This window comes from Myotis lucifugus, unplaced genomic scaffold (assembly GCF_000147115.1).
Source record: "Myotis lucifugus unplaced genomic scaffold, Myoluc2.0 scaffold_617, whole genome shotgun sequence".
Taxonomy (NCBI): Eukaryota; Metazoa; Chordata; class Mammalia; order Chiroptera; family Vespertilionidae; genus Myotis; species Myotis lucifugus.
In genome coordinates this window covers 195,256-215,158 of record NW_005871665.1, presented here as the reverse complement: position 1 = coordinate 215,158, position 19,903 = coordinate 195,256, and the positions used below count along the sequence as shown (strand labels likewise).

Here is a 19,903-nt window from a genome sequence, read left to right as displayed (position 1 = left end):
CAATAAGGTGGAAGCCATAGGTGGGCTGGGCGTTCTGCAGGCTGGGGCAGTAGGTTATCTTCAGCATCACAGCAGATGCCATGACGAGCACGCGCCTCTATTTTTGCTCCGTCTCTGCGCCAGGTTTGTTTCCCTGGAGGGAGGTGGGCCTGCTCCGGAGCCATTAGTCTTCCTGCGGGTACCGTGTGGCCGCGGGGTCAGCCTCCTGGCAAGGAGGGAGGCACTGCTTGTGGGTGTCCTTGCAGCCTAACTGCTCATGCGCCTACTCTTCACCCCTCATGTGGCTGGCAGCTTTGACACTGTGCCCGGCCCTTTCTTTGCCTCTCACTGTGCTGGCCTCGCTAGCCAGCAGGGCTCCTGCAGAGGGTTCCGCCAGAGGATGCCCTACAGACTCGTGTTTGAGGGATGAGGTTTTTGCCCCTGCAGCTCTGGGAGAATGGAAGCCAGGCCCAGTTCTTACATGTAGGGTACCCATCCCTGAGGCCCACCTTGTCCTGCTGAGGATGCAGCCCGTGCCCCTCTCCCGGGGAAGCTGCCAGAGAACCCAATGTGGTTGCAAGGGCGCCTGCTGCCCTCGACACCCCTGTGCTGGTCACCAGGGAGAGAGGAGGGGCGATGGCCGCAGAGGGTCATGAAGAACAAGATGACGCCGGTATTCTGGCTTGCGTTTTCCATCTGCCTGCCAGGGTTTCACAATTTATTATTTATCATCTGATTTTCCACCAGATTAGATCCTAACATCCTTCCAGCGTCCTCAAGGCCCAACTTCTCAGCATTAATTCACCTGCCTCCTGGGGGAGGGGCACCATCCTTAACCCTCCAGGCCGCCCTCTCCTCTGTGGGTGCGATTCCCGCAGCAGAGCCTGTCACCCGTGGGGACGCCACGGCACACGGATGCACAGGAGCGGGCAGTCACTGAGCACCCGCCGCTCTCGCTCGGACCCACTGGAGTTACTTGTCATCCCGTGGACTTGCCTTGAAGTCTCTTTCTGTCTCTTCTCAGCATTCGGCGGGTTACAGTCCGGGATCAAACTCAGGTGGCTGAATAGCCTCCTGCAATCTAAACAGAAATCACCAAACCTGCTGCCATTGACTCTCTGAGGTGCTAACTGCAGATGGGAAATGGCTATTTTTTGCCAGGAGTGCAGCGCCCCCAGGTTCTCACTCGAAACCGACACCTGCTGTGTCTCCTCAGAGGCCCTGCGGTGGGTGTGTCTGCAGAGCTGGGCTGCACACACACTCCCAGCTCAGCAGCTGTGCTCAGGGTGGCATGAAAGCCCACCCCGCGCGGGGTCTGGGAGCCCGTTAGGTGCGGCCACCCGGGGACTGAGGCCCGTCCCCTCCCCGTTCTGCGCAGTCAGGCTCAGCAGAGGGAGGGGAGCAGTGCTGCCCCATTCATGGTGCTGCTGGCCTGAGGGAGCATCACGGGTCAAGGTTAGTCCTGCTGGGGACAAAAGTGCCCATCAGCCTCCGCTGGACAGCCGGGTCTCAGGCCCTGGTGCAGTGGGTCCTTGTGTGTGGGGGGGTCCTTCACCACCCTCCCCTCCCTGTGCCCCCTCTTCTGTGGAGCAGGCAGGCCAGGCCAGCGGGTCCAGCGGGGGGTGAGCAAGGACACACAGACTCTCAGACAGGATGTGTCCCTTACTCCCCGCTCCCACCCCAATCAGCCAGTGGCGGGCCTTGGCTGCTTCAGGCCTCCACCTGCCTTGCACCGCCCACCCTGCGATCCTTTGGGTCCCCTATGGTGGCTGCCTCCTCCCCCTGCTCCCTGTCTCCCCCCAGGGCCCTGGCGCCTGTGTCCAGCTTGCTGCTGGGCCTAGAGAGATGAGCAGGCTATCCATGACCTTTGTCCCCTTTTTACATGTTTGGATGTTATTCCAGTTGGGCTCTCGGGAGCCCAAGAGAGGGAGCCTGAGGGGTCAGGGCGGCTGCTCAGTAGACTGTGAGGAGCCCAGGGCCTTCGGGGAGGGGCCATCTAAATGCCCTCCCTGCTCAGCACCCCACTGGGCTCCTGTGCTTGTCCCTCCACCCCCATAGGCCTGTGCCCTTCCTCCCCGGCGTCCTGTCCCTCTGTCAGGGCCCATCTCAGCACACCCGCCCCCCAAACAGCGCCAGATGTGGGTGCCGAGGGAGGAGTGAGCACTGGGCTTCCCCGTGGCCTGGACTTTGCCTGCCCTGCACCTCACTCCCCCCCCCCGGCCCCCCCCAGCCCCCGCCCCCTCCCCCGTCAGCCAGGGCTGTTAGCACCTCCAGTCATGGTGTGTGAGGGAGGGGACCCTCCGGTCAGCCTGTGTTTTGACCTCAGGGAGGTTGTGGGCAGGTGAGGGAGAAACCAGCAAGAGACCCTGCAAATGGGGTGGCCACAGGGCCTCTGACCCGCCACCGTGTCACCACCCTGTCCCTGTCCCTAACCAGTCTGTGTGGCCTTTTGGGTTCTGGGTTTCAAAAAGCTGCCCCCTGACAGGACTTGCCATCCAGAAACTTGATCTATTTTCCTCCAAAGATGTAAAAGAGCTCCACTTGTAAAAATAGCTCACCTGGCTCCGCTGAGCTGGCTGTTTCCATGGCAACCCACTCCTCCCCAGGAGCCCCCCATGAAAGAAGGTCCCAGCCCTGGCTCAGGTGCCCACTGGGCTCTTCGGCCAGAGCGGCTCCTAAAGGGTTCAAGGGGAGCCCCGAGTGGGGAGCAGGGGTGGGGGCACAGTGGCTTCCTCTGGCTCCAAGTCGTTTGTGGTTTGAAGTAAATTCAAGACTGACTATGCGCAGAAGTGAGCGGTGCTGATGAAGGTGACAGGGATATGGATAGGCTGATGCCAGGACGTCCTGGCTCTGCACTGTCATGCGTGGGGTGCTTAATGTCCTTTTCCAGAGGGGGCACTCATATCCGCAGCCGGTGTGGCTCAGTGGATAGAGCATCAGCCCAGGGACTGAAGGGTCCGGGTTTGATTCTGGTCGAGGGCACATGCCTGGGTTGCAGGTTCAATCCCAGCCCTGGTTGGGGTGCGTGCAGGAGGCAACCAATCGATGTGTCTCTCTCACATCCACATTTCTGTTTCTCCCACTCCCTTCCACTCTCCAAAAATCAATGGAAAAATATCCTCAGGTGGGAACTAACAATATATACATAAGTATGAACCTATCCACCCCCAGTGTACGGACAAGTGCACTTAACCAAAGCCACATCCCAGAATCACCTCTGACCAGTCAGGAGGCATATGTGCCAGGCTGTGAGGGGGGGACAGAGGGGCTGTGTGCAGGTAGGAGTCTCGGGATTAACTAGGGAGCTTCTGGGGACCACCTGCTAGGCCAGCCAACCAAATGTCTGATCAAAGACAGAGAACACAGCTCGGTGTTCAGCCCAGCCACGCTCGGTGCGGCCACTCAACAGTGGCCCCATGTCCTTGTTCCCGGGGCCTGTGCTGGGTACATGGCAAAGGGACCTGAAGGGGTGATCGAGGGTCTTGAGATGGGGAGACTACCCAGGTGGGCCCCAGGTAGTCACAAGGGTCCTTAGAGGGAGGCAGGCAGGTCAGAGTCAGAGGGAGACACTGAAGATGCTGCTCTGCTAGCTTTTAGGATGAGGAAGGGGCCACAAGCCTAGGAATGCAGGCACCCCACAACCCGGGGCAGCCTGGCGGCCCCTCCTGAGAGCTGCTGTGCGCTAAGTCCTGGCCTCGAGGGAGAGGGGCTCCTCTGTGCCCGGCAGGGGCTTTGTCTGAACCCCGACTGCAGCTGCTGCTGTTCTGGTGTTAACATGGTTGCAAAATTTCTGTAGGACTTTGCCTCTGGCAATAGCTCAGTGTCTGCTGTGTTGCAGTTTGGATTGTTCTTTGTTCCTCGCAGATGTTCATTGTGGCTGAATTTTATTCCCAGTGGGAAGTGGGGACAGAGTATATTTGGGTGATAAAAGCTCTAGAATCCCCAAGGCCATAAGCTTGAGAACTGCAGGCCTCAGCAACTTTATACATACAAGCGTGTTCCTTGCTTTGCACCGAATCTGCCGCCAAGGGCGTCCCCGTCAGGGGACAGTGGGCAGTGGAAGCTGAGGAGCTATTTCACGGCCCTTGCTGGGCATCTGCTGTTCACCCCTCAGAAAGCGGAAGCTCATTCAGTGCCGTCCGTCCTTTTCTCCGATTTGAGGAAGGTCACACGAAGTAGTTCTGTTTGCATCTCTGAGTTTCGTCTATTTTGCCCGTGTGGGTTTGCTCCTTGCAAAGGACCCCTGACCCCTAACAGACTTGGGGACTCAGCATGGCCAGAGTTCACCATTTGGGAGGCAGAGTCCCCTTCACTGTTCAGCTCTGCTTCCTCCCCGGCGTGGGGTTGTGGGAGCCTGGGAGGCTGGGCCACATGTCAGCTTCTGAGTGACACCCATCCTCTCCTTGAGGACTGGCCGGGTGGAGGGACAGTGTCGGGGTGAGGCCATCACCGGTCATTCATCGCCTTGGAGCTGGTGGGTGCTACCATCATGTCCGGGCTGGGTTTAGGGACCCTGTTCTCTCCAGCCCCTGGCCACCCTGGCCCCAGCCCTGCCAGGCCTCTGACCTCTCTGTCCCTGCCATCTGCCCACCATCCACCTGCCACCACACACTCCCTTTTACCGAGGACGAAGGCCCAGGCTCCTTGGCATGTCAAAGGCCCTCACCCTCTGCGCTCTCCAACTAGCTCCTCTGTGCTCCCCCCTACTTCTCACTTCCTTCTCCAGATCCCGCCATCCTGTGTGTGACCGGCTCCTCCGTGCACGCCACCGCAGACTGACGGGCCTGACAGATCTCCTGGGATGTGCCCAAGATCGGTCATTCACTCACCCACCCACTCACTTCCCCGACCCTCTTCTGCCTCCCTCGTTCTCCTACTCCCACTGTCTGCCTGGAGAGACTCACTCCCCATCCCCAGGGAACAGGCTGTGCTGGTCTGTACTTGCTGACTGGTGTCTTCCCATCCCAAACCCCAGTGACTTGGGAGCGGAACAAGCCATCCCATGTCCCTGGCGGCTGGACTTGAACTTGGACCCTGAGAGGGGCTTACTAGGGCATGCTGCTTAATAAGTTAAGTAGATATGTGGTTCCCTCCCTCACCCTGACTGGTCAGTGGCTGGCCCTTCTGGTTGCTAGACGTACTGAACCTGGAAGGGTGATAGGAAGGTGGCATTGTAGCTAAGGCCCGAAGTCTGAATTCTAGATGCTCCAGAGCTCCCTCACCTCGTGACCATGGGCATGTCAGTGACCCTTTCCCCCAGCCGCACTAACAGGCAGTGCCCTTGCCCAGGGCCTGGCACGCAGCAAGGCAAGATGCACGTTAGCTGTTGGAGCCTTTCTAAGGCGACCCAGGCAGAGGCGAGGCCTTCTGTGCAGACTGACCTGCAGATCCCGCTCTGCCCCCTGGTTGCAGGGCCTACCCTGGCGGCCTGTCCTCCGGGAACCTGCACTTTCTCCCTGACAGAACGGAAATGATAGTCAAGGTCTGCCCACCACCGACCCCTGCGAGGCGCCGCGTTCACATGAACAAAGCCAGTGGCCCAGGGCCCGACACTGGGTCATGTAGGGCTGTAGGTGGGCTCGCTGGGGCAGGGGGCGGGGGGAGGCTCCTGCCCCCGGCTCGAGGCTCCTTATGGCCGCCAGGGACAGGCTGTGCAATGCATGCTGCCCGCCACCCCTGCTCAATTGGGCCCCACGTCACTGGCTGGCTTGGCACTGCCACCTGCTCGGGGCAGTGACTCAACCGTGGCCACCCAGGAAGAAGTCTATTCTTCCACAGTACGCACCTTTTTCAAAAGGGTTGTATCTTGGGTTACAGATTTCCTTCATCTAAAGAGGTTTCTTGCTGAGGATTTCAGAAACCCCTGAGCAGTCACAGGCTCTGGCACCCACAGCCCGTGTCAGCCTCCTGGTTGGCCCGTGCTCCGCATTAAAGCAGCAGCAGGGCCCGGACCCCCTGACCCTGGGCCCCCTGGAGGCCCCCACAGCTCTGACCGCTTGGCTGGCAGCGGGCCAGGACCTCGGGCACCCCAGCCTCCCAGGAAAGGGCACTTGAGGTCACTGGGCAGCTGTGAGAGGAGGGGGTGGGGAGGTCAGCGTTCACCCGGCAGCGAGGCCCTGGCAGCCTGGTGTGGAGGAAGTGGCTCTGGAGGCAGCAGACTAGCTGGGTGGCCCGGGGCGTGACGGCACTTCTTTGAGCCTCAGTGACCTCTTCGGTCCCCCTTACATCCCTTCCCACTACCCGAGAGGGCCTGTGCCCACCCAGGAAGGCCGGGGGACCCCTCACCCTGGCGGGGGGCAGGACCTGGCACCGTCGAGGGTACTCTCCTCCCTCGAGCCCGGCAGGCCCCTCCTGCTGTCAGTATCAGTGATCACCATGGCAACTGTTTCTGCAGATGACTCTGGGGACGACGACGACGAGACTGCCGCCCCAGCTGACAAGACTGAGCTCCAGAGCACCATCAAGAACCTCTCCCTGAAGCTCGATGACCTCAGCACGTGCCACGACCTCCTCGCCAAGCACGGCGCCGCGCTGCTGCGCTCCCTGAACGAGCTGGACAGCCTGCGCATCCCCTACGACAGCAGCGAGAAGCTGAAGGCTGTGAACGAGCGGGCCACCCTCTTCCGCATCACGTCCAATGCTATGATCAACGTGAGTGTCCCCCCATCCCGCTGCCCTGGCCCGGGGCTCCCCCAGAGGGAAGTGCGGGTGCTGGGGTGCTTGACAGACCAGGTGGCGTCAGGTCGTTTCCCAGGGCTGGCGCCCTCCACTCTGGATCCTGTAATCACCTCGTCCTCCCAGAGGTCGCTGGGCGAGGACATCCTTTTTAACGGTTGGTGGAAACCGGGGTTGGGTCAGAGAGGGGAAGCCACACAGAGGTGGTGGCCCGGGTCCAGGGAACATGGTCCAGGCGGCCATCGGGCCGACCAGAGACAGGGCAGTCCTGGTGCCTAGTGAGCCCCAGGCGGGGTCCAGCCTCCGAAGCCAGGAGGGAGAGCAGAGCAGGGTCGGAGTCGGGACCAGGCTCTTTGCCCGACACCAGGAAACCCAAGGGTGGGGGAAGATGGAGGCTGGAGTCCACCTGGGATCTTGGCCTGAGGTGGACTGGGCTGTGGGGCTAGCGGACCCCCCACCCACCCTGCTCCTGCCGCACAGGCTTGGGACTGGAGCGGCCGGGGTACCGGGGCCTGGGGCTGAGGAGGGACACCCTTTCCCAGAAACAGCCACAGGTCCTGGCGCTCAGCAGGTGCGAGGACGTGTCCACGTGCTCAGGGTGTGGCTGGGCCGCAGCTCTGGGCTGCCTGTGTGTCGGCCCCATCGTCAGTGTGCGCTTGCGCTTTCCTCTGACCACCCCTCTCAGCTCCCTGGGCTCCTTACTGCCCGACTCTAGGGGCCCAGGCCCCGCATGCCCTGAACATGGATTAAGCATTTAACGACGCAACAGTGTTCCTGTTTCCCCACCCACCCCAGGAGCACTGCTCCCCCCCCCCCGCCATCCGCTGAGGCGGAAGCCACTTTGTCTGAGTAAGCAGTTTTGGTTTTTCCCCGATAATGAGCCTCTCAGCTGGTGTGAGGCTCGCCTGTGTGTGAAGCCATGGAAGCAGCCTGCCATCTGAGTGCAGAATGAGTTGTCCGGTAGGAAGCACAGACCCTGGGGGTGGTGATGACGCCCGTTTTCAGTTCTGGCACCAGGAGAGTCAGAGGAGTGGCAGGGGAGCTGGGCTCAGGCTGGGCTCTGCCCACTTGCTGGTGTGAACCTGATGCAGGCCTCTCCCCATCCAGCTCCATGGGGATCGAGGTGCAGGCACCGAAGTGAGGTGCTGGCCTGACAGGCCATGCTGGTATCCGCTCTGACTGAGGCTGGTTTATGCACGTAGGAAAGGAGAGACTGCCGCCAGCCAGAGCCCACAGGGACACACGTCCTCCAAAGGGCGCCCGGGAAGGAGCAGGTAGATACACACACACTCATCCACGCAGACACTCTCTCGGGGGGGGGCGCGCGCGCGCGTCCCCACCCGACCACTGCTGACCATCACCCCGTCTGGTCCCACGTCCCATGGGTTTTCTACTGAAGCATCTTGGCAGGTCCTCCCTGCGAGGCCAGGGCAGTTCCCTGGCAATCCCTGGGGCCTGCAGCTGCCATGCCTGGCACCGTGCCCAGCACACGGGAGCCTCAGTGAATGAGCGCGCTGTGAAAGATCGTAGGAGCAGTGAATGAACCGCTTAGCGTCTGCAAATTCCCTTGCGGGTGATTCTGTGAGTCTGATCAAACGCAGCCCAGCAGTTCCCTGGTTGGATTACTGTGTGGGTAACTGCGCATTAGCCTGTCATTTAGGAGGAAGCTCACAGCACTAGACATGACTGGTCTTAGACTGAGCCTGAACCGCCGCTGGCTGGGGTGTGGGGACCGGAAGCCGGGATGTGCTGATGTGGTAGCAATGGATCAGTCATGTGGTTTAGGTGAATGATGGAATGGACACATTACCATCACGTGCTTTGGGTATTCATTTTTTTTAAGTGAAAAAAGTAAATTCAAGTTTTACTCTTTTTCCTATAACTATCTTTGTGGTGGAGCAGGGTTTGAAGGACAGGCCTCCGGGACGGTGGTGGTGGGACAGCAGCCGCCCACTTTCTTCCCATCGCTGTGCTTTTCACCTCAGCCACGTGAAGTCGGTGTCCTGAAGCCTCCTCCTCCTCCTCCTCATTTGTCCTGTGTAGGTGCCACCCTGAGGCCCAGAGCAGTCATTTTGCCCAAGGCTCACAGGCCCAGCTGTTGCATGAGCACCTGGGGTTGCAGCCCTTGGTCCCTGCGTGACCCCCAGGGTCTGTGCTCAAAGCCCGGGGCTCCATCACCTGTCACCAGGCCTGGCACACGGGCTCCTGGTTGGCCTGGGCTCCCCATGGCTTGCCCTTGAGTTCTGGCCTTGCGGGCCCTGCCCTGGGCAGAACGCACGGTACTGCATGGTCACTCTGGGAGCAAGCCTGCCCTGGGTGGTCTGACTGTCCCGTACCCCCTGCCAGGTGCCCCTCCTGGCCTGTGGAAGCAGGTTCTGTCTGTAGGCCCGGGGGCCAAGCATGGCCAGGGAAGTGCTGCTTCTGTGACTTTCGCTTCCACTTCCCTGCCGCCTGCGCCCTTGGGACCTCCCTGAGCCGCCCAGCACATCTCCTCTCAGCCCTCTCAGTCGGAGGCACTGAGGGCTGCGCGGCAGGTGGTGGCGGTGGTGTCTCCCGCAGTGCTGGGCCCCGGAGGTGGGCTGAGCGAGGCAGACTGCTCCTGACCCAGATCCACAACTGAACTGGGAGAGGCGCCTCAGAGCTGGTGACTCTTGCAGAGCCTGGACTCGGCCCCTCCAACGACACGACCCCCGTGACCCTTAGGAGCCGTGAGTTCAGGTCAGCCCAGCTCACCCCAACCAGCCCTTTGCGACAGGGCAGCATGCGGCTGCTGGTGGACACTGAGGCATGGAGGCCCTCCATGACCCCTCCATGGTCTGGCCAAGCCCTGTAACCATGGAGATGACGGGGTGTGTCGGAGGTTAAAAGACCTTAGGAGGAAAGAGCAGGCTGGTGGGGTGGAACAAGAGGTCATGGAAGCAGACTGGCAGGAGGAGGGGGGAAGGACCTGGAGGGAGGGGGGGAGGGGAGCCTGGGAAACAGGAACCCGGTCAGGAGACCTCGCGTGTGACCTGAGAGCACTTTGCCTTTCACTTTCAGTGAAGCTCGTGCAGCCAAGGAAAAGGGTTCAACCCACCTTTTAGCTCAGCAGCCACTGCCTGGAAGCCGGGCATTGTGAGGCAGAGGCAGGTGTCAGAGCCCCACTGGGAGGTCCCTGTTGTTACCTAAGGGTGAGTGGCAGCTGGGCGTTGAGGGAAGGGCCAGCAGAGTGGCTGTGGGGGTGACAACAGGCCCCAGGGAAGCCTGTAGGTGGGGGTTTAGGCTGCTGGGAGAATAGGGGAGACCTCCTCCTGACCCCGCCCCGGCCCTCATGTGCTAGTCGGTCCTACCGTTTGGGCAGGATGCAGGAGGGCCTTTCCCAGGAACAGGTTTTGTACAGCCAGCTGGTGAGCAAAGCCGGTCTGTGGGCGAGCCCCTCAGGAGACCAAAGATGGTCGAGGTGCCCAGTGGGGGCAGAAAGCAGCAGGGGTTCTGGCTAATGGGGAGGTTGCCATCAGGCCCACCTGCAGGGCCCGATGCAGTGGACACTGCCCCGAGGAAGGCCCGTGCGGTCACATTTTGGTGTGTGCAGTAGAGCTAGCTGGACGGGACGGTGCAGATCCTGACAGCAGGGACTTAGGAAAGTCTGGGCAGGAGTGGCTCCCAGCACAGCCAGAGCCCAGTGCAGGGGGGGAGGCAGAGGCGGGGGGTGGAGGCGGGGGGTGGGGGGAGGTCCAGGCCAGAGTGGGACACCTGGGCAGAGGGGGGCAGGTGGGGGCAGGTGCAGAGGAAGCAATTCAGGGCCAAGGCCCCAGGTCAGAGGCATCAGAGGAACAAAGACCCAGGTCAGCAGGAGCCATTGGCTGCTGGATACACTGAGGCTTCTCTGAGCCCCATTTGGAGACCATGGGGGCTGCTTGCGCCCACCCAAGCAAAGCAGTGGTGAGGGCCCCGGAGCCCCGCCTCGTTCTTCCGGGGCCCGTGGGAAGGTTCCTGTCCAGCTGACCACTGTTCTGCTGCCGGAGAACCTGCTCATTCGGGTCCTGGGGAGAGGAGTAAAAATAGATTCTGGAACTGTCTAAACTCAGCTGGCAAACTGGTGGCCAGATGGTGCTGGGTCCTGTGTGCACGGAGGAAGCTCTTCTGAAGGTGGGAAGGGCTATTTTAAAGTCTGGATCCCAGTGAAAGTTGCCGCCTGGTGCCTCATGGAGTCACATTGAGGCGAGGCTGTGACTGCCCTCGGTGGTGGGAAGGGCTGGCTGGCCCCTGCGAGTGCCGGGCAGCCTGTGCTGAGTGCCAGGTGAGGAGTGGGCACAGGCAGATGGCCAGCCCGGCCCTGGGGGCTGCTCGGCCTCGAGGGCCCAGGAGGGTGGATATACAGGATGGCGGCTCGGCTGGTCCTGACCCAGAGGGACCCCATCTGAGTCCGGCACTCCCATCCCCGCTTCAGGGCCCCCCCTTGGCCTCGAAGGCCCGAGCTGGCCCTGCTTCTGGTAGTGTGGCATCCTCCAAGCCCTGCTCGCCTGCCGGCATTTGGGGAGTGGCGAGGTCGCCGTCAGGATTAGGATTAGGAACACAAAAGCGATTAGCTTGTCCTCCTCCCTCCTGGGCACAGGCTTCCAGCTCAGGAGCTCTGCGTGGCAGCAGCTTCCCTTGGAGCTCACACCTCGGCCGACAGTTTCCTGTCGGTGGGCAGCTCTCAGCCTCTCACCAGGCCAGGCTCTGGGACGGGGAGTCCTGGCCCACAGCAGCTGCTGGGCAGGGCCCGCCCATGTGGGGACCCCCTTTCTGTCCCGGGCCTTTTGGTTCTCGCTCCCGCCCTCTGGAGGTAGAAGCCCACAGCTCTTCATCCCAAGCACCTCTGTAGCCTCGGTGGGAGGAAGGCCATCACCCCGACGGGGACTCCCTAGGACTCCTGAGTTTCAGCCTCTGTTTGTCCCATGAGGACTCCAAGGCCCAGGAGGTCACAGTCCTGCCCAGGGTGGGCAGTGAGGCCGTGCCTGTGAGGGGACCAGATGCTGGGCTCCTTATCCTGCCTGTCCCTGCCCCGTGCATGGTTCAGCGGCAAGTGTAGTGTGGGCAGGGGCCTCCGGGTGCCCCACTCTGAGAGCGTGGCAGTGTCTCAGGGGAAATGTGACTGTGGGTTCGGAGCCTGGACCAGCCAGGCCTTCCCTGGACCCCCCCCCCCCAGCAACCCCCCTGCTGGGCCCCAGGCTAATCCAGCTTAGTGGGCAAACAGTAGTGCATAGCCCAGCTCAGCATTCCCCGGGCGGGTGCAGGGGCCAGGCCAGCGCCTGCCTTTGTGCTGTGTGGCCAGGATGGGGCTGGGAGAAGGGTGGCAGTGCCAGAGGAAGCCCTGGGCGTTGGGGACAGACACCAGGTAGGTGCACTGGGGCTCTCCATAGCCCCCAGGTGACTGGAGCAGCTCATCTACTGCAGGTACCCGCCCCCACTCCCCCCCGCCTTCCAGTGGCAGTGGTGAAGGCCTTGGTCCAGCTATGTGAGCCCTTAGATCAGCGGTTCTCAACCTCTGGGTCGCGACCCCTTTGGCGGTCGAATGACCCTTTCACAGGGGTCGCCTAAGACCATCCTGCATATCAGATATTTACATTACGATTCATAACAGTAGCAACATGACAGTTATGACGTAGCAACGAAAATAATTTTATGGTTGGGTTACAACATGAGGAACTGTATTTAAAGGGCCAGAAGGTTGAGAACCACGGCCTTAGATACTGTGGTGCAGCAGCCTCAGCCCCGTCCCCTCTGTAGGCAGCTGTGACGTTCTGATCTTATATCCAGCCCAGCCACATGTGGCCTGTCCTAGGGGTCACACTCCTGTCCCCTTGCTGCTCCTCGCCAGCCTGTCCTGCAGTGGCCGCGAGGTGGAGGTCAGGCACGGAGGCCAGCAGCCCTGCCGTGTGGGCAGTGGCCCCAGCAGCAGGGACAGGTGCTGGGAGGCAGGCAGGGCCGAGTCCTGGTGCTTCAACAGGGTTGTTCCCCGACATCCTTGCTTGTGACCCGCCTGGGACCCCGCTGTGTGGCCTCTGAGCTCAGGTTCACTGCCTGTGGAATGGGGGTGGGGGACCCTGTAAGCGTCTGGAACATTTCTGCCCGCCTCCCCACCACCGCCTCTTCCACCTGCTGGTGCTGACCCAGCAAAGAGGTGCCTTCGCGTTGGGGTGGTCACTGGTGTGCAGTCAGGGGCCCCACCTGCAGGCTGCAGTGGTGAGGAAGGGATGGGAACTGGGGCGAGGTGGAGGCCACTGTAGGCCCAGAGGATAAAGGCTTGGCTCCACAGGGGGCTCACCCAGGCCCACCTCGAGGGCCCCACACTGCAGGGGAGTCTGTGAGGGCCGCTCCACAGGAGCAGGGGCGCCCTACAGATCCATTATTTGCAAACTCAAAAGAGCCCCCGACTTGGGACGGCCCCGGGCGCAGGCGCTCCCTCCCGGGAGCCTGGTGAGCACCAGGAGACGGCTTTCCTTCCGAGGTCTCCCACCCCCGCCTGCACCAGGACACCTGTCAGGATAAACCCCGGCCCTTCTGGAGAAGCGGGTTACGGTGGCTTAGGTGTGGCCACATGGGACCCGCACCCTGACCTTGAGGGAGGGTGGGAGGCCCCTGGACTGAAGTGGCCCAGGATCTTGCAGAGGAGCTGCTGGGAACGGAGCCTCTGGTTGCTGATGTGTGAATGGGGATGACCCCCTCCTCCCACCTGGAGGATGTTGCTGGGTGAGCTGAGACCCGGAGCTGTGAGCACAGGGTCTGTCGTCTCACAGAGAGGACGCCGCTGGGAGGGGCGCCGCCAGAGCAGTTCCCCACCAGCTCTGAGAAAGCCAGGTCCCCTGGCAGCCCAGGAGGCAGCAGCGGGGTTGGTGACCCCCAGGGGTGCAAGGGGCGGAGACAGGACCCGTCCTCCTCACTGGGCCACAGGCTCTGTGCTCACACACTCTCCCCCCCAGGCCTGCAAGGACTTTCTGGCACTAGCGGAGGCACACAGCCGGAAATGGCAGCGGGCGCTGCAGTATGAGCAGGAGCAGCGCATCCACCTGGAGGAGACCATCGAGCAGCTGGCCAAGCAGCACAACAGCCTCGAGCGGGCCTTCCGCAACAGCCTGCCCGGCCGGTCCTCCGACCCCAACAAGAACTTCAGCCAGGGTGAGCGCTGGGCCGGGCCTGGCCACTCCAGCCGCAGCCTCCCTCCCGGCCGGCCTCTCCCAGCTTTGTGTCCCATGCCAGCCCTCATCTGGCCAGTCTCCCCGCATCTAGGTTCCACTTCTCAAAAGACGAGTTCAGTGACCCCACTGTCCCCTCGGTGCCAGGGCTGGCAGGCGGCTGCCTGAGGCTAGGAGTCATGGTGCCCTGGGAAGGGCAGAAAGGGCAGCTAGGCCACCGCCAGACCGAGCAGCATGTAGAAGGACGGGGGGCGGGGGGCTCTGGAAGGAAGGAGGCTTCTGAGCCAGAGCAGTGACAGGAAAGCACATTCGGAGAGTGGATGAGGGCAGCCACGGCAGGTTCATCAGGATCAGAGTATGGGGTGCAGGTCCTGTCGGCTCTGGACCCCTCAGGTGGGTGCGACGAGGCTCTGTGAAGCCGCAAATGACGCAGCAGCTCTGCGTGTCCCTAGAAAGCCTCTTGACTTCCAAGGAAGAGGACAGTGAGGAAGATGAGGATTCGGAGTATTTCGACGCCATGGAAGACTCCACCGCCTTCATCACTGTGATCACCGAGGCCAAGGACGACAGGTGGGCTCTCGGGGCTGCTGCTTTAAGTCTCATGTCAGATGGCATTTCTGCTTAGATTGGGTCTATTGTTCCTTAAGTCAAAAAAGGCCCCAGTCGAGTTTGTATCAGGGTTTCATTTTCAATGGACAGAGAACAGGGCACTCACTGGCTGGAGGCGGTTCCGGCCTGGGGAGGGGGAGAGCTGGGACCCCTGTGGCTCCTCCAGAGGTGCTCCCCTGGCTTCACCTGGTCCTGGGTCGGCCTGGCCTCAGGAGGCTGTGCTGACACCTCGGGAGGGTTTCTGAGCATCTGCTGCCACGGGCCTCAGAGAGTGGGGCCCCTCCAACCTGCCCTGGGGAGGCCTTGGGTTTGTAAATAACCTGCCCCCACTGTGTTTCCTGCAGAAAAACTGAGGGTGGGACCACAGGCCCTGTGGACTGGACCCCGGCAGACAATGTGAGTGACGGGGAGGCCCTGAGGGGGGCTGAGGGGAGGCCAGCACCTGGAGCTCGGGGCCCTGGGGCAGGCCCAGTGGCCTGCTGCCTTCCGTCCCACCAGCAGCTGGTCCTCAGACTCCCTGGGTCGGGGGTGAGGACGAGGCCGGGAGGGCCACGTGCTCTGGCCTCTGCCGATGCACACACTCTGCTTCTCTGGCAGGTACAGGATGGCGCTTCACTCACGCCCAAGGGCCCCCCCAAAGTCAAGAGGCGTGTCCGCATCCCCGACAAGCCCAACTACAGCCTTAATCTCTGGAGCATCATGAAGAACTGCATCGGCCGGGAGCTCTCCAAGATCCCCATGCCGGTAGGGCTCAGGCAGGGGGCCTCACTGGGTCCCCTGGGAGTCGCCTTCTCTGCCACCTGAGGCGCGAGCACACACTGTTGAATCATGTCATTGCCGCCATCCCCCAAGAGCAGAGGTCTCAGGGATCCCCATGTCGCTGCACCTGACGGGGCCTTATGATGTCCTGGCTGTCCGGACCCGTCCATGGGACTGGCAGGCTTGGGCTGTGTGTGTAGACAGGTAGGCCCTCCCCCAGCGAGGTCACACAGCAGGCTCAGGGCACGGGCGGGCACCCTCTGGCTGCCAGGCCACAATGGCATCTCCAGAGGAGGAGCTTGGAGGTTCTAGGCCAGACTTGGTTCCACTGTGACTCCAGACAAGTCCCTTCACCTCCAAAGGGGGTGCAAAGGGGGGAGATGAATGGCACCCACTTCTGAGTGTCAGGTAAGACCCTGCCCGACCCAGGGTCACAGCCCAGCACCACAGCCGGCAGGTGCTCTCAACAGAAAACCTGCATAATAGCTCAATAGCTCAGAATATGAGCAAGACCAGACCCACTTTGTCCACCATTCACTCATTCCCATGGCTCAGTGCTGAACAAGGCAGAAGCCCTGGCGTTGACATCCTGGGGTGGGAGAAGGACAGCAAAGTAGTGCGAGTGTGCGGGACAGCAGGTCAGGTGCGGGGAGGCGAGCAGGTGGGACTGCAGTGCTGGACCAGTTGTCAGAGGAACCTCCCTGAAGGTGCGGTCTGAGCAGCAATGTTCCTGCACATGTGAGAAAAGCCAGGGTGCTACGCTGGGAGCAGCTGGCTCAGCGGGACCCCAGCCGGACCCCCGCCCTCCCACAGGTCAACTTCAACGAGCCCCTGTCCATGCTCCAACGGCTGACGGAGGACCTGGAGTACCACCACCTGCTGGACAAAGCGGTGCACTGCACCAGCTCGGTGGAGCAGATGTGCCTGGTGGCCGCCTTCTCCGTGTCCTCCTACTCCACCACCGTGCACCGCATCGCCAAGCCTTTCAACCCCATGCTCGGGGAGACCTTCGAGCTGGACCGCCTCGAGGACATGGGCCTGCGCTCCCTCTGCGAGCAGGTGAGGCCACACACTCCTCCAGGCCTGGGGTCAGAGGCGACAAAGGGGACCCAGCCTCTGGTCCTGGCATGCCCATGCCCATGCCCAAGGAGCTGTCAGGCTGCGGTCCAGTTAGGCAGCTGGGTCTCCCGCCTCTGGGCAGGGAGTGGGGAGGTTAACTGGAAAGTGGGCACCGAAGCCCGTCGCAGGCACCCTGACATCCTGAGGCGTAGACTCTGCCACCACCCCCACTTCACAGCCCGAGAGCCGGGTGTGGAGACGCCCAGCCCTTGTCTCACAGTCACAGGCTGCACCTGCTGCTGTGCCCTGGCTTTTCCTTGGAGCGCTGTCTCTCCGGGGCCTCCAGGGGTCTGTAGCCCTCGATGCTGCCGGCTGCCTGGGGGCAGGCCTGGCCCGGGTCCCGCAGACACTCATGTGCGGCGGGTCTGTCGCAGGTGAGCCACCACCCTCCATCAGCCGCGCACCACGTCTTCTCCAGGAACGGCTGGAGCCTCTGGCAGGAGATCACCATCTCCAGCAAGTTCCGGGGCAAATACCTCTCCATCATGCCGCTAGGTGAGCCGGGCCTGTGCCCTCCCAGGGCAGAGACGTTCTTGATAAGGGGGAAGGTTTTCCCACACCCAGAAGCCTCCAGGGCCGTGTCCTTTCCCCTCTGTGTGAATACAGCTCCCAGGCCCCTGGGATGGTGGGGCCCAGCCTGGGGAGCCATGACCGCCACCCCGTGTCTCGCCTCCAGGTGCCATCCACTTAGAATTCCAGGCCAGTGGGAATCACTACGTGTGGAGGAAAAGCACCTCAACTGTGCATAACATCATCGTGGGCAAGCTCTGGATCGACCAGGTCAGGGGTGCCCTCGGGAGCGGGGGTCTGGCCTGGGGATGGGCCGCTGACCACCACCCTCTCTCACCAGACGGGGGACATTGAGATTGTGAACCATAAGACCAAGGACCGGTGCCAGCTGAAGTTCCTGCCCTACAGCTACTTCTCCAAGGAGGTGGCCCGGAAGGTAAGCAAGGCCGCCTCGCAGAGCCCTGAGGGTCGGCCCAGAGAAGGCCTTGCCCACGCCGGTCCTGCCATGTCCACAGGTGACAGGCGTGGTGAGTGACGGCCAGGGCAAGGCCCACTACGTGCTGTCAGGCTCGTGGGACGAGCAGATGGAGTACGCCAAGATCATGCAGAGCAGCTCCGGCAGCCCCAGCGTGGACGGCAAGCATAAGACCGTGTACCAGACGCTGCCGGCCAAGCTGCTGTGGAAGAAGTACCCGCTGCCGTGAGTGGGGGGGCCGCAGGGACTTCTGAGGGCAGCGGGCAGGGTGAGGGGACAGCAGGGGACCCTGCCAGACAGGAAGCCAGCGGCATAGGGGTCAGAAGGGCTCAGTCCACATGTGGGCAGGAAGCCGTGCTGGGTGGCTGACATCACCCAGGGTAGCAAGTCCTATGCAGAGCCTTCCAACAGCTCATGGGACAGTCCCCGTGGTCCAAGGAATGGAAACGACACAGTGGCACACAGACTCCAAAGATAGGAAACGTAAGATCGCTGCACTCGAGACCCCTCAGAAGGTCTAAGGGAACCCATCCGCCAAGTCCAGGCCAGCAGAAACCATCAGAACCAGGCAGGGAGACAGGCCTGGGAGGAGGAGCCGCTCGAGGGAGGGGAGCAGGTCCTCGCAGTGCCCTGCGGACTCCGGTCTGAGCGCAGGACCTGGCCTGGAGCGAAAACAGGAGAGAGCTTTCCACGCGTAGATCTGCACAGTGGGACTGTTTAAACTGAATGAAGTGAAAACACTGAGCCGCCAGGTTTTAAAAAGAGATTACTGCCCGGGGACCAGCAGACTGACAGCCGCCACCTCCTGGGCAGTAAGGGATCTCCCGGGAGCGTAGACGCGGCTGGAATTAGACACCCGCTGAGAACACCTTTACAGGGTGAAGCGGAAATACATTTTCCGACGAATGAATCCCAGATGGAAGCTCTAAGAATGTGAACCTAAGTGAACAGTGAATACACACAAATAACCACATGGGGTTTAAAATGTAAACATAAAACGTAACTACAGTGATGTGAAGGGAAGGAAACTTCTTGAAGACCCTCAGGCTGCCCAAGGGGAGGGTCCAGATGTGTGTGAAGCATGCATAGTGTGATTCCTAGAGCGACCACTAAGATGGTATGTGTAATTGGAATCCCAGTAGGAAAGGAAAAGAAAGGAAAATGGAGAGAAGTAAAGCAATGACAGACCCCGGGTTGAAGGGGCCTTTAGCGTCGCAGAGACAGGAGGGAGGACAGACTTCTGCCCAGACCACACTGTAGCGCAAGGTTCCAGTCAGGGAGGGAGGATCAGACTGACAGCAGGTTTTTCAGCAGCTGATGTTGGGTTAATATTTTCAAAGTAAAGAAGAAAAGAAAATAGTAGGTACATTTTCTGTTCAGCCAAGCTACCATCCAAATATGAGGGCATGACCAACAGCTCGGCATGTTTGATGCCCCAAAACCCACAGTGAAAAAGGTACTGGGCGCAGCACTTCAAAGGGAGACAACACCACGTGCTGGGGTTTGGGGAGACAGGGAAGGATGCGAAGGAATCCAGATACATGCACCCTCTGAGAGAGAAATACATCGTGGAAATGCTAACCAATAAAACCATAATGACGAGCCCTAGCTCGTTTGGCTTGATGGATAGAGTGTCAGCCTGCGGACTGAAAGGTCCCGGGTTTGATCCCGGCCAAGGGCACATGCCTGGGTTTCGGGCTTGATCCCCAGTGGGGGGTGTGCAGGAGGCAGCCAATCAATGATTCTCTCTCATCATTGATGTTTCTATATCTCCCTCTCTAAAATTAATATATTAAAAAACAAAAAAAATACCCCATAATGATGGTATTAATATCAGGTAAAGGAGTCTTCAAATCAAAAGCTACAGGTTAAAAAGTTGATTTCCTTAAGAAGGTATAATAGTTTCAAACATTATACATGTAATGAAATAGCCTCAACAATATACAAAGCACATGTTGTTAGTAAAGGAGGAAATGGATAAATCCGTCATCACAGTGGGAGACTGAAGAGATTTCGCTGATAAATTTGAACAAGTGGACGAAATGGGGAAACTCCCAGGAGTATAATGTAGCAAAACAGACGCAGCCAGCGGGGCGGAGAGGGAAGAGCAGTGGGGTGCTGCCAGCTCCTCGGGGTGTGGGCTGAAAGGGGAGATGGGCTGGGGCCCGGGTGGGCGAGGGGCGCGGGGGACATGCCCTGTCGTCGCCTCCGCAGGGAGAACGCCGAGAACATGTACTACTTCTCCGAGCTGGCCCTGACCCTCAACGAGCACGAGGAGGGCGTGGCGCCCACGGACAGCCGGCTGCGGCCGGACCAGCGGCTGATGGAGAAGCCGGACCAGCGGCTGATGGAGAAGGGGCAGTTGGACGAGGCCAACACGGAGAAGCAGCGGCTGGAGGAAAACAGCGCCTGTGGCGGCCCCGCGGGCCGAGGCCTGCTCCCGGGGTTGCAGCATGGAGGACGGTGAGGGGGTGAGGCGGGCGGGGGTGGGGGCACCCACGGGAGAGGGCAGGGGGGCCTGGGAGCGGGTTTCCCTGCGGACCAGGGGGGAGGGGGCCTGGGAGCGGGTTCCCTGCGGACCAGCGGGGAGGCTGCCTGCCCACCGCCCGCTGTGCCCGCC

At 61.1% G+C, this 19,903-nt stretch overlaps 1 protein-coding gene across 1 annotated transcript in view; it reads left to right on the top strand.

Annotated features, from left to right (window-relative positions):
- OSBP2 (oxysterol binding protein 2) overlaps positions 1-19,754 on the top strand; it is a 56,361-nt gene extending 36,607 nt beyond the window's left edge. The window contains exons 5-15 of the mRNA XM_023746020.1: positions 6,374-6,630; positions 13,599-13,794; positions 14,264-14,381; positions 14,765-14,816; positions 15,018-15,164; positions 15,993-16,238; positions 16,673-16,793; positions 16,975-17,078; positions 17,149-17,244; positions 17,324-17,508; positions 19,498-19,754. Of these exons, the coding sequence (XP_023601788.1) occupies positions 6,374-6,630; positions 13,599-13,794; positions 14,264-14,381; positions 14,765-14,816; positions 15,018-15,164; positions 15,993-16,238; positions 16,673-16,793; positions 16,975-17,078; positions 17,149-17,244; positions 17,324-17,508; positions 19,498-19,750 (1,775 nt within the window). The 3' untranslated portion in view covers positions 19,751-19,754. The remainder of the gene's footprint in view (positions 1-6,373; positions 6,631-13,598; positions 13,795-14,263; positions 14,382-14,764; positions 14,817-15,017; positions 15,165-15,992; positions 16,239-16,672; positions 16,794-16,974; positions 17,079-17,148; positions 17,245-17,323; positions 17,509-19,497) is intronic.
- The last annotated feature ends 149 nt before the right edge of the window (positions 19,755-19,903 follow it).